General features: G+C 33.7%; 1 protein-coding gene across 10 annotated transcripts in view; it reads right to left on the reverse strand.

Moving 5' to 3' along the window:
• The window catches only part of LOC143250813 (uncharacterized), a 43,086-nt gene extending 38,512 nt beyond the window's left edge, over positions 1-4,574 (reverse strand). For 4 of the 10 annotated variants that reach the window (XM_076501849.1, XM_076501848.1, XM_076501845.1 and 1 more), the window contains exon 1: positions 4,521-4,574. In XM_076501849.1, coding sequence (XP_076357964.1) covers positions 4,521-4,559 — 39 coding nt within the window. In that variant the 5' untranslated portion in view covers positions 4,560-4,574. Of the gene's footprint in view, positions 1-3,878 lie in introns of all 10 variants that reach the window. The other 6 variants (XM_076501854.1, XM_076501852.1, XM_076501855.1 and 3 more) reach the window with 4 other exon arrangements.
• Positions 4,575-13,746: the final 9,172 nt, after the last annotated feature.

Consider the following 13,746-nt stretch of genomic DNA (forward strand, 5'->3'; position numbering starts at 1 on the left):
TTTTACAAACCTAATATTTATAACCTACCCTTAAATTTGCTATAAAACTTAACATCAAAGCTTTAGATCTATCTAAGCCTATATCATTAAACCTTTTACTCTTAGTGTTATAACGAGTAATAGCTTCCTCCAGCTTATAAACAAATTATAACATTTAGTTGATAACTGTATGTATTTATATACGTAGATATATAATTTTACTAAGTTACAACTGTCTTTTTAATAATTACATTAAAAGTATAACATGAAATTCACATAGCATATCCAAACCTGAGATGAAATATAATTAGGTTTAATTTTGTAGAGAAGAGAAAAAGTAAACAAATGAGAAAAATATACTTTAAGAAATAAAAATATAGCCATAAAACAAATATCCAACACTCAGACATAAATAACCTGGTGGGCTGGTGGGTCATTATCTACTGTAACCTTAAGGTAGTGATTAAAGTAAAGCCCAAATTCTGTTGGGAGTACCATCACCTATCCATTTTACAGTGCCTACTATGAATCGAGGAATCAGTGTGATAGTTTGGGGGCATACTTCTGTTAAGGCAACAGGAGATATTTGCAAATTAGATGGAGTAATGGACCAGCACAAGTACCGTCAGACACTGGTCCATCATGGTATACCCCGTGGTTTGTATATTATTGGTAAAGGATTCTGCTACCAAGAAGATAATGACCCCAAGCATCCATCCAACTTGTGCAGAAATTATTTAGCTAAGAAAGAAGCTGCTAGAATCATTAAATGATGCAATGGCCCCCCAAGAGACCTAGTCTCAACCCCGTTGTACAGATCTGGGATTTGATAAATCATAAACTTAAGTCAAGGGTTACTCCAAAGAATATTTATGGGAGTTTAGTAGAAACACTTAGAGGAAATTCTCAAAGGACACTTTAATTAAATATGTAGCAACCAAGCCAAAAACAACATCTGCAGTTATTAAAGCAAAAGGAGGATACACAGAATATTAACTGTTTGTTGAACTCAAGTACTTCCACTGAGTTTATGTTGTACTAAATACAAAAATTAATAAAATTCTGATGTTTCACCTGTTTCACTGTTTTTGAGAGTAGCCTAAAATCTAATTTTTACCTTTGTCCATAAGACTTTTGCACATTACTGTATACATACACATACAATAACATACAATTACTGTACAGTAATGAATGATGAAAATTGTAAGTTTAGAGTACGTGCTGACCCCTCTAGTAAATTTATTAATAAAAGAGCAAATATTGTAAAACAAGGTGATTTAGTCTTTTTTCTATTCAAAACAATGACCTGATAGTTGAATTCAGGTTACAATATTAGAAAGTGGCATTTACAAATATTACTATATTATTAAAATATGGTACTGTCACTTTTTTTTTAAGATTCATTTTTGCATTAAAAGATTGTCCAGCATGTTTTTACACTACTATATTCATGGGTCCACAATGTGTCATACTGAGTTATTTTATAATTTTTTGTCTTTTACAAAGTCCACTCAAAGAACTGACCAAAACAATTTGGTCAAATATAAAATACATAAAGAATTCCAGTAGCAATTAGAGGAATTAATTACAATACTGACATTTTTTTTTCAAAAACATATGTTACTAGAAAATGTGTAACCAATAATGTCCTGCACAAGTGGCTTGAAACATAAATAGCTTAGAAAATTATAATAATTCATTAGTATATGTAATTCTTACTTGTATACTGAAAATTCTGACACCACTTAAGAGTAAACTCAATCCATGCCTATTAAGGTTTTAAATGTTTTGTAAGACATTGTGCAGTATTTCAAATGTTATTCTCATGCCATAAATCATTATGCCTTAGCTTTGTTAAGAAAAAGTCTACAATTCATTTCATCAATCCTAAAACAACAATTCAGTAATAAAACTATAACATATAACAACTCAAATGATAGAGAGTATCTGTTTAACACTACCACACATCTGAAGTCACACCTCAGCTCAATATTTATTAGGGAACTAGCAAAGATTAGATAATCACACACAAAATCAACAAAATGAAACAAAAACTGAGGAACATGGCATATCTTACAAATAAAGTGATGATTTAGTCTTTTATTTCTTATATCAAAAACAATGCTCTGATATTTTAACTATGATTATAATATTAGAAAATGACTGTTACAAATATTGGATTATTAAAATATCTGGCATTATAAATCCAAAGACTTACCACTGCCCTAGCAGGGGATAAAATTGTTTAAACATGTAATTTCAATATGCACTGACAGATACAGCTCATAAAGTGTTCTCTGAAATTTCTGTTTACACCACATATAATACTGATCTAAACTGTTTTATATGTTACACATAAACATTCACAAAATGTTAACATTTGATCTTTAATTCCCATCACATATTTACTGTAACAAACACTTATTTTATATCATACTCTGCATACTTTATTAATGATATATATGAGAGTCAATAGGTTATTAACAAGTCTGAAACAGAACTTAATAAGTACCAAAAAAAGTCAAAAATGCAAAACAACAGTGATCACCTACACAGTTCCAAAATAACTTTAATTTACAATCACAAAAGTTGAAGTTGAAGGCTTATCACTTTGTTACACACAATTTCATTAATCCTCAAATTACTGAATTTGTCATACCACAAGATCCAAATATTGTATTATCTCATGATTTAGACATATTTAATGCTATGGACTTGGTATACTTAGATTTTCAGTAAGCTTTTAATAAGACACTGCACATAAGACTGGCTATAAAAACCACATCAATATGGTGTTGGAAAAAAGCGTAGTTCATAGAGCTGTAATGTTGCTGGATAAAAGAAAGCAAAAAGTCAGTGTTAATTCATACTGTATGAATTGTGGATTATTAGGTGTTACAGAATGACTTTGGAAAAACTAGGCAAAATCTTGAGACTGTGTTCTATTGCTATTAGTAAAGCTAACAGATTTTTAGAATGTATTTTAACTGTTTTGCTTATAATAAAAAGGGTTAAATGACTTTATATGAATCACCAGTAAGGTCTCAGCTTTGGTAATGAGTGCAATTTTAGTCTCCTTAACTAAGAAGGAATGAATTAGCGAAAAAGGTTCAAAAGAAGGTTACTACAATAATGTGGAGTGACAGAAAGGTTGCATTATGGAGTTAGGCTTGGAGGTGATCTTACAGAAATCCATTAAGAAACCAGATGAAAAAGGTTTTGATCTTAAACAGAGCCCAAAAATGTTAAGGTTCAAAATCATATATAAACATCTTTATATTGCATTCTGAAGATTATGGATAAAGAGTACACAAGTCTGATATTTGAAAACAAAATTGGGTTATTCTGCAAGGTTTTTAATTTTTTTTATAAAAGGATAATTATCTAATGGAATAAGTTGCCATCAAAAATAATAGAGGTCCGACTTCACAAAATCTTAAAAGAACCAATGAACTCCACAAAAATAAATGGTGGCCTTAAAAAAATTAATTTTACTATTTCTTAGGGATGAAATCAAGAACAGCTTTGAAGGGCCAGCATTCCCTTTGGTTGGTCTGGATATTTTATGTTATGGTTCAATAACATGTACAAAGTGCTTCAGATGTAACTTACAAGGCACCAGATAATGATAAATCAAGAACAATAAAACTTGTAAATCTCATATGCAGGTTGCTAAGTCACATATCACAACAATTTATTTTCACTTGAGATTTTTAAAAATTATACACATTTTCTAACTAGGTAATTCATCTATCGTTGTATTAGAATTAATAAAAAACGCGTTCTGAAATACAATTTTCAGTTCTTACAAAATTACAAGTAAACTCAATTTTTATTAGTACACCTAGATAACACAATAGAAATAATAATACTGGTATTAATAACCAAATCTGACCTACTTTAATGTTATATATCGGTTTTCATGTTTGGCCACGCTTAGAAACACTAACAGTTGCACTGTCAGTCGCGATTATTCAAGACTCGATTAATTCAACCCGCTAGTTTACTATACTTAGCCATAAACTTTGATTAAGACTAACTTGTATATGTATTACTATTAAGCTGTATTGTTAGGCTTAGCACAACTTTCATCTGTAGTAAGCATAAGTTCAACCACACTTTTCAAGTGAATAATGAACAAAACACTGCACTGTGCACTTAACTTCGAAAGAAAAATAAAACAGACACCACCAAACTAAGTTCTTAAATTTAAATCACCTACTTCGTCACAAAAGACAAAGAAAACTTTAGGCACTGCAAGAACACAAACATCCACTTTTTGCACGATATTGCAGCGACGTCTATATATTTGTACGTCTATGTAAACTTACGTTAGTTGTACCTGGTAATGACGAAATCTTACCGAAACGTTGAACATTTGTTAATTTCTTAAACTTGTAATACAAATTTCTTCGTAACCATTCATGAAATCTTTAAGTTTTATTAGCCTTAACGCGAGTTCCTCATTATCGAATTTGAAACCAACTTTTGTTTAATATTACGCCCACTTTGAACTCGTTCGTTAAAAAAATATAGCTTACCTTAAGCCTTTTCCTATAGCAACTTTGAAAAACATTCATGTGGTTTCCACCGGTAGGTGAGGGGTAAGTTAAAAGATATAACGAAAGAAAAATCAGTGACTGGGTTCCTCGTGATGAAGAAAGTATAGAAAATCTCTCATGTAGGTTTGCACTAACACAATATCTATGTTGTACAACAGTCATTGTTTTATTGTTAGTAGGCCAAACATGTTCTAATAGTTAGTATGCTAGATTCTGAAATCGACAGTCTACGGTCAGAGTCATGTCGCTGCAATACTGTGCTCCACACTTCGAAATCCTGAGTGTATTATAAGAGTGATGGTAACATCCAAGTTTTTGGTTATAGTAGTTAATTGCCAGCGGGTGATCCTTTTTTCTAGTGTATTATCCAAAAATTAAGAACTGCTAGCACAAATACCCCTGGTAATATGAAAACAATTTTTATTATTTGGAAAACATAAAGAAAACAGGACATATACACTTATTCTGCATGAAAATATATTTGTTTCTGCTAGGCTGTGCTTAGTTCCATAGCTTTCTTTCTCTTGAGATAGTCTACCGTCGGACTAAACATAATTATCCTTAAAATGGGGTTTTGCTCTGTAATCTCCTAGTAGAACTGAATCATAAAAATGCATTGGGATTCAACAAGTAAGCTATTTTCTTTTCCTGGCCAACAAAATTACCTCATAGCTTTTGTTCTTCTATAGCATACTAGACCAGCAAAGGTTATTGCAATGCCAACATTATCAATCCAAATGCTTTATGTTACTGCAATATCCTCTTGGGCTTAAATGACTTCTCTCACTGTAGAGAACAACTAAAGCAACGTAGACATTCTGGACCATAGCCTACCGCCATTACAGCACAGAAACTACATAGCCAAAACATTTCCAAATTTTCTATGTATTTAAAGCAGATAAAAAACAACAACCCAACAACAACAACATATGATATGTATAGATATATTCTTTCAGGCTTGTCCGAAGCCAAGAATTAAATTTGTCTTAAAAATAAATTATCGTTAAACTCGTGACAGAGTCCAAGAACTAGTTAACTTTACTTTAATCCTGAGAATACCTACGCGTCACACAAACGACACATACTCTTTAAAGTGAGTCACACTAACTACAAAAGTATTAAACCTTTAACGAAGATTTAAAATATACAAACAGTGCAGATACTTTAATAATAGTAAAAAAACATACACACAAGAACTTAAAGCAAACTTATCAACATAATATATTAACTTTAATTCTAAATAATACATTAATATTATTTCTAGTTCATAACCATATAAAAAGCTAATATTTCACATGATGCAAAAACACATGAAAATATAGAAAAAGACTCTTTAACAAACAACTCACAAATTAACAATAAAACAACTACCCATACTCTACATACTAACATAAACAAACTACTCGAAGAAATAAGTTAATAAACAAAATACAGGGATAACCATTTCACTTTAAAAGTCTAACGCCTCAAGTAAATAATCGCGATTAAAGGAAAAGAACAGAATAATAAAAAATAAATTGGTTTAAAGTAAATAATATTCCACTTTAAGAAATGATTTATGTCCCTCAAAATTGGTAGTTCAATACAACATTTAAGCGTAAATTCGTATATAAATGTGAAGTATACAAAAAACTTTAAAAATATAAAACATAGAATAAGACAAAATGATCCCACTTAAAAGAGAACTCTTTAACATTGTAAAATTTTATGCATTAAGCACGCAAAAATACCTGAGTAATAATATAAAATCTGACTGCTTTAGTCTTAGTGTTTTTTATTGGTAACCATGGGTGCCTTAAGGTTTCTCAGGCTCTTAACAAGTTATGTTCAGCTTCAGCTAACCCGTACTGCAGGTTTAAGATTTCCACTTCGTACACAGACAGAGGAGTTGACCTTTGCCTCCGTCTATTTGGCTACAATCTTTTAGCAATGGTGTTTGAGCATTGAAATCTGCTGTAACGTGGGTCAATTAGCAATCACATTAGGTGTCCTGGAATGGAATTCTATGCTATTTCCTTTGGGATTACTATAATTATTTCTTCACTGGGGATCTCTCAGAGTCTATGACAATTTCTGTCCTTATTCTGGTCAGCCCAGCCACTGAAGTCAAATTTATCTGCTTGCTTCATTTATACTGAAGCTTGCCTTAATTTCAACTTCCCAGAATTTGAGTATCCCTTGACAAACGTCTATCACAGGAAAGCTCTTTTACGACCCAGGTATATAGTAATACCATCGAAAAAGAGAACACATCTGTTGCCTCTAGGTTATGGTAATGTCTCGCCATATGATAGGACAAATCACTGAGCTCATCTTTTCTTTCATTGCTATCTCCTTTGTTGGCGTTAATCTGCTGCTAAATTGCTTGGAGGCTTAGCTTCTCCAGATGCTATAGTGTTGCTTCTGACAATCTAAAGCTGATGATTTCCCTAGAGTTCACAGCAGCATCAGGGCTTTCATCATCCACCGCACAGTCCAGTCCTGGAAGATATTAGTGTTATTTTTTTCACCAATCTTATAAACCTTTTCAAGTCAGATGTGCGGTAAGGAATGTATCTTCAATGATAGATTATGCTTAAAGTGAATGTTAACCCAGTTTCTCTGTATTCTTGATAATTTCACATCTCTCACTGCAGAGAAAATCTTGGGCATTCTAAAGAAGCTGCGAAACTTTAAAGAATAATGAAAGATCCAATTTATCACTCAAAAAGAGAAAAGGTAGAATTCACAAACACAATTTACTGGGATAAGGCAAGATAACCACCGAATAGTTGAAAAAAACAAAACAAAGAGACTGACTGTGGCTAAAACTTGGCCTTAAATACAAACAGGTCTGGATTCAAATTAAAGACTGACTATTTTCCAATCGATTAAAGCTCAGTGAAGTTTATTGGTTTCTAAAGATGGAGTCATAATCCGCGGTTATGATTGTGAACTATGCACTGGTCAAGCAATAAGTTTACAGTTTCAGTGTGTACTCACGTTAATCGTAACTCATATAACGTTTATCTGAGGAACATACCTTTTCAGTCCTCTAGCTTCCCTCAATGTTTATGTGATCATCTACCCATGGCCATGCTTCCCTTTGTTTAACATACCCTGAAACATGAACATACACGCTACACTCTCTGACCCTATCTCATTTATAGCCTACCATGTGGTTATCATACAGACAGAACTTAGCTCTAATAGAAAGAAATGGAATTTGATCGTGGTTGGATCCTGTAAGTTCACTTGACTTGGGTTAGGTACGAATCCCATTTTTTACTGTAGTCCCTGCCAATATTTTCATTGTCTTTCCCTAATCATTTTCTTCCATCTCAAATTTTATAACAGTTATGGTACATATTTTAAGGAGTTACTGCATGAATGATACTTTCTGCCTCCCTCATTACATTACAACTTGCATTTTGATGTTTCAAAACTGTATTTTGTAATAAAAACGAAAAGAAAATATTCAGTTAACAGTTTGCTTACTGATTAAAAATATTTCAATCTGTATGACAGAGAATATTCCTATCACAGCCGAATAAAGCAATGTGTGTGGCACATGTATGTAGTTGTCGCGATATCTAAGCCCTTATCTACGAGTTTCAGTACTGCTTACAATTTCATTCACTTATTAATATTTTAACCCGATCAAGTTAAAAATTCTTTGTGTTATTCGTTTGGGAAACACAAGATCAAACCGTGTTTTCTCTCTTTTACCACAGTGTAAATATTTTATTACTATTTTCTCTTTAAAAATCAACAAGCTTGTAATATGTCTTACAGAGATAATGTTTCAATGAAAATTACAGTTATGCTGAATTTTTCAATAGTGCCTTCCAGGTCTTTTAAAACAGTTAGCCTCATAATAATCAATTCTTAAAGTCAAAATCAAGTCTCTATGCTTTGATTGTTTTCTTACTTCCTTCTTCTTTCTTGAAGTTTTATTTATTACTGTTCTTTATATATTGTTACTATAAATGATTCTGAGTAATGTTTTCTGTACACGTATGCTTGTTTAAATGTGTACATTGCAGTACACATGTGTCGTCACTATACTTTGTCACATCCTCTAGTAGTCTGTGCATCTTGTCCCTGGCTACTGCATGAAAACTTTTAGTAACTTTTGAGTTATCTCCAGAAGTTAAGCTCACTAGCAACAGTAGTGTTATGTAGGGACAATAAAACTCAACTCATTTTTATTCCAGTTTTCACAAAATCAATAAACACCAGTAAAACCCAGACGAAGCAATACTTCTGAACTATTTTCCAAGATTAAACCTCGTGCTATTACTGCTTCACTCCAATGTACATTCAGAAAGAGCTGGATTTTCTTGTTAATCGTAGATCTTGAATTTTCCCATGAAGACCGAGGAAAAATCTAAGGAGTACTGGATGACATAATTGGCGAAATATGGAGCAAAGTTTTGTATCAGCAAATTCACTCAGTGGCTTAGTAAGTAAGGGGTTTGCAACATCTTATTGATCATGAGCTTGTCTTAACTGCCAATAATCGAATGATAATTCTACAATGTAGTACATAAATTGCATCTGAATACCGTCAAATAGTTTAGAAAGCAGGGAATTCCACATCCTTCAGACAATGATCATTCAGATCAGTAACTGTTTTAGCTGCCTATAATGTTGTAGTAATCAAAAAATGCAATCATTACACTTTGCCAGCTATTACTACCTAATATCTCAGAAATCGAGGGATGCTATTTCCTTTCAGTCAATAGTTTCTTGAATAAGGATTATCTTAGCTTTGAAGATCAAGCAGAGCTTCAATAATGTAGTCCATGCATTGTCTTCCACTATGCTCAGAAAGCAAAAGGTTGTGATACCATTTCATTAAGAAATGTTTTGACCACTTGACCTTCCTAAGTTGGATGATCAAATGGCAATCCTAAAATGTAATCCATACATTCTTCTAGATCTTCCTACCTGACAACTCAAAAATCAAGAAACCTTATTTCTTTTCAATCATTAGTTTTGCAGACTATAAATAGTCTTAGCTTCGAAGACAGGTCTGGACTAATCTCTCCCTCTTAATCAGGTCTATTAAAACTCAGTTTCTTCCCAGAATATGACTGAGAATCTTTGCTGCTGTTTACATAAGCAAATACTTTCCCAACATGAGTTTCAAATTTGCCTTCCATAGATCCTGGAACAACATTTTCAAGTTCTCAGATGCAGGAGAAGGTGTTTCCAAATGCTAAAATATTATCGACATTGACCAGACTCTCTAATTGCACTCTCTTGAATATAAACTTCGTCAGACATTTAAAAGTAGCTGTTTAATTGCAAAAACCAAATTTCATGACTAAATTCACACAGATCATCTCCTGTACTGAGAGCAATCGTAACATTGTTTACGTCTTGCACCTTGACTTGCCAATATTCAGATACTAAAACCAAGGTTTTAGACCAATGAGAGCCTTCTTGCATAACCAGACATTCATTTGTTCATAGTAAAGAGGTGCCCATGCAAGCTATAAAATTTACTTGTCAAAAATCCATGCAGAAACTTGGCATATCTTTCTTCTCTTTGACGATTTACTGAAGGTGATTATAGCCTGTAGTATTTGCTGTATGTTAGTGTTTGCAAGTTCCTTCCTTGCTTCTAGGAAGTTATTTATCAAAAACGTATCATTTGTGTCTGTGTGGTACTTATTCATTGTTTTTCTACCTAATCATCTGTCTCTTCCTACAAACACATTGACATATTAAACTAAAAAAAATACTGAGTTGAATTTACTGTATTGGATTTAGATTACCAGTAAAGTCGTCACCCAACACATTAAGATGCGTTATTAGCCTCATACGTGCCTTTTTATAGTTTTGCAGTAGACCCAACCCTAGTATTACCGCTAGCATCAATTATTTCAGTTTCATATATCATGCCTATGAACACTAATGCATATAGTTTGATAATAAATCATTCATAATTACAAATTAACACTGGAATATAATATATTGTCAAGCAGATCACTGCCCAAGTTATTTCCTCTTTCGTGGAGAAAGGACAGTTTATTTCAGGCATGACTCCTGAAATAATGGTTCACAGCCTTGAAACATTAGACTAAGTTTGGATGAACAGCATTTGTGTACACGAAAATATGGTTACACCCTTTCTTACATTCCTGTGTTCCAGGGCTTGATCTGGATAGCACTGTATGACTTTCCACATCAGTTCACCCACCGTACGGGCAAAACCGTACAGCACATACATAATGATCTCATCTGAAGAGCTTGTTCACGAGGATTTTCAATGTTCCTGTGTCTACCAGGAACTCAAACTCTTCCTTCGTGCCCTTATAAACACACATTAGGCTCCATACAGCACTTAAAGAGCTGGGGTGATCACTATACCTTTTGGTACCAAGTTGCCTACAGTGACCCCCTCTCCCCAATAGCAGTCATACTTGTCTTCGGTTCCAAGAATTTCTCAGAATATTTACCATATCATCTAATGCTTTTTTTGTTGTCATTATGGATATTATAACCTAATGGCCGACACCAATATTCCCTGTCTCCTTTGTTGAAGAGCAAGATACTGGCATTATAGTTTGGTGGTTACTTGAGTCATTAGCTGGAACTAATAGCCCTATAATCTTTCCTGTGTTGCAAAGAACGGACAGTTTTATCGCAAATGCTCTCAAACCTACAAGCAAAGCAGTTGCTTTACTTTTTTCTCTTTTATAATGTCCAGACGTAGGCATTGACCATTGCTGTAGTGTATGTGAATATGACATGAGCGAACCATGTAGCCTTGTAATGAGGTATGTGAAAGGTCTTGCACAGCCTTGTTTGTCAACTCACTCTACATCAGGGTGGTAGCCTCACGTTTTTTTCCAATGGACATGCTAAATGTTAACAATGATGTAAACACTTGACATCATCCGTCGGTGGAATTGCCACTACAGCTGTCATTCCAGTGGGTCAAGTCATTAATGCATGGCGTGCCTAACGCTTTGACAGTCATCTTGCCGCTCCTCACGCAATCATATAATAATACTGAGGGCCAGACCATTTAAGCTCAGGACTAGGCATTGCATTGCTTCTTTGAGAAGCTGGTTCAGATCATCTTGTCTTGAACATCAGACATATAAGATTTGCCTCCTCAAATGTTACATGTACCTGCCAAAAAACTTTCATAATCTTGATGGATGGCACAAAGACATTAACGTTCTTCAATGGGTAACAAGTCTTTGAACAAAGCTATAATGCCACAAACTATTCCAGGTGGTTCATTGTACAACTCTGCAAGAACCCAGGTGGTGTCAAAAGCTACCATCATTGTCAATGGAAATCTTTTCTGTCCTTCCCATGGGTGACTGTTGCTTCCTGTTAAAAAGGCAACCGACAAAATTCATCTCTCACTGACACGTATAAGCTATGTCCACTAGTTACTTGTGATCTTAAGCAGAGCTTGTGGTGTAATATTCTAACTACAATTACCTAGGTGTTTGGTAGACACCTCCCTATACAGTATTTAACTCTCCAGTTGTCAATACTTCCCTTTTACCCAGATTGATACTAAAAAAACAATGTTTCCATGGTTTGAGAGCGCCACCTGCAAACAGGTCTTTCAGAAGTACTTTCTACCATGACAGAAAAGGTATGTGTGTAACCACTCTAATTTATATTCATCTGGTAGAATATCCGTAAGCCTTTTCAGTATCAGCTGTTAGAAGGTTATGTGATTAAAGTATTTATGAATAATAATTATAGTACTGTGAAACAAAATTGCTTTGTCTCTTTGCACTTTATAGTAAGATGTGTATTCTGCCTAAGAGGATAATCCACTATGACATGAAATCTCATTCATAGGAATTGACACTTATATAATTTCTGGTCAAGCTTGGTATTGGCTAAATGTAAAAACTAACTTACTGTGAGGGAAAAAAGAAGTTAGAAGATAACGCTGTTAAAAGAAAAAGGACGAACGTTTTCCGAACAATTCTATTAGTGAAGACTCCCATGTTCAAGATCATCGAGTTTATTTTGCTTGTTTCGAGAAAACGAAAGTAGCATTTAAGAGAAATGACTGGTTTTAATTTGTACAAGTACACGCTTTCTTATTTGTCAAATAGTAAAGGTTATTTTCACTTTTAACTTTTCTAGTCTCAATGCTTTACACACTGAAATCTGCGATATAATCAAAATCACTTTTAATTTCCTGAACGAATTTGCTGTTAACTACGTGTTTGCCTGACATTTTAGAAAAATCGGTTTTTATCTAAAAATACTACATTCATATAGCCAATTGTATGAAACAATGTACACATCGAGAACAACAGCAGTATCAACTATTAGCATCTTATTGGAGAATGGGATAGGAGTGTACTAAACTGAATTAGCCAGAAGCAACGTTCCATTGTTAACATTTTTGAAATATTTGTGTCAAATGTGAAAAATTCAACGTATGTCATACAGTAAGAGATAAATTGCCAAACTAAGGTAAAAATGTGCTCGTATTTTTTAATATAAAACGCAGTGATTTTTGATTTCATTATATACATTATACGACACCCAAATTTTTACAATATTTCACTCATTTGTAAGCGATAAACAAACCAACGACACTTCTACTGCGACGTTTATAGTAAACTTTTATGACGTTTTAGGGAGGAGTAACCAATTTGCAAAAAAAAATGAACAAAATAGCGTAGCCTAGGGTAGAATTGAACCTGCAACGTTCTGACCTTAAGTACAGCTTCTGGGATACTCTTTGCCAACGAATAGAATTGATCCTTACATTACAAAAAGCACCCCCCCCGCAATGACACAGCAGTATGTCTGTGGACTCGCACTGCTAGAAATCAAGTTTTGATACCCACAGTGGGCAAAGCAAAGATAGCCCATTATGGAGCTTCGTAACTAATCCCAAACAAACAATACTCCTACAGCTCAAAAGGCAATCATGTTCAGTGCCAAGGATTCAAACCGACAATTTGCAGATTACAAACAGAGTACTCTAGCCACAAGCCACCACTAGCTGATACACTATAACGATGACTGCTAAATCTATTCAGTTGGACAATAGATCAAAAGTTAGTGGTGGTTGATCAAAGTTTGAGATAATTATGAGCTTATAACATTGTGTAGCTTTACAAAAATATTCAGATACAAAAAATCTTCTAAACTTCTTTAGCACTTCCCCTCAAGTTAATGCAGACAACTTCCTCTAGTGTCACATGGCTACTAAATACTG

This window comes from Tachypleus tridentatus, chromosome 5 (assembly GCF_004210375.1).
Source record: "Tachypleus tridentatus isolate NWPU-2018 chromosome 5, ASM421037v1, whole genome shotgun sequence".
NCBI classification, from domain to species: domain Eukaryota; kingdom Metazoa; phylum Arthropoda; class Merostomata; order Xiphosura; family Limulidae; genus Tachypleus; species Tachypleus tridentatus.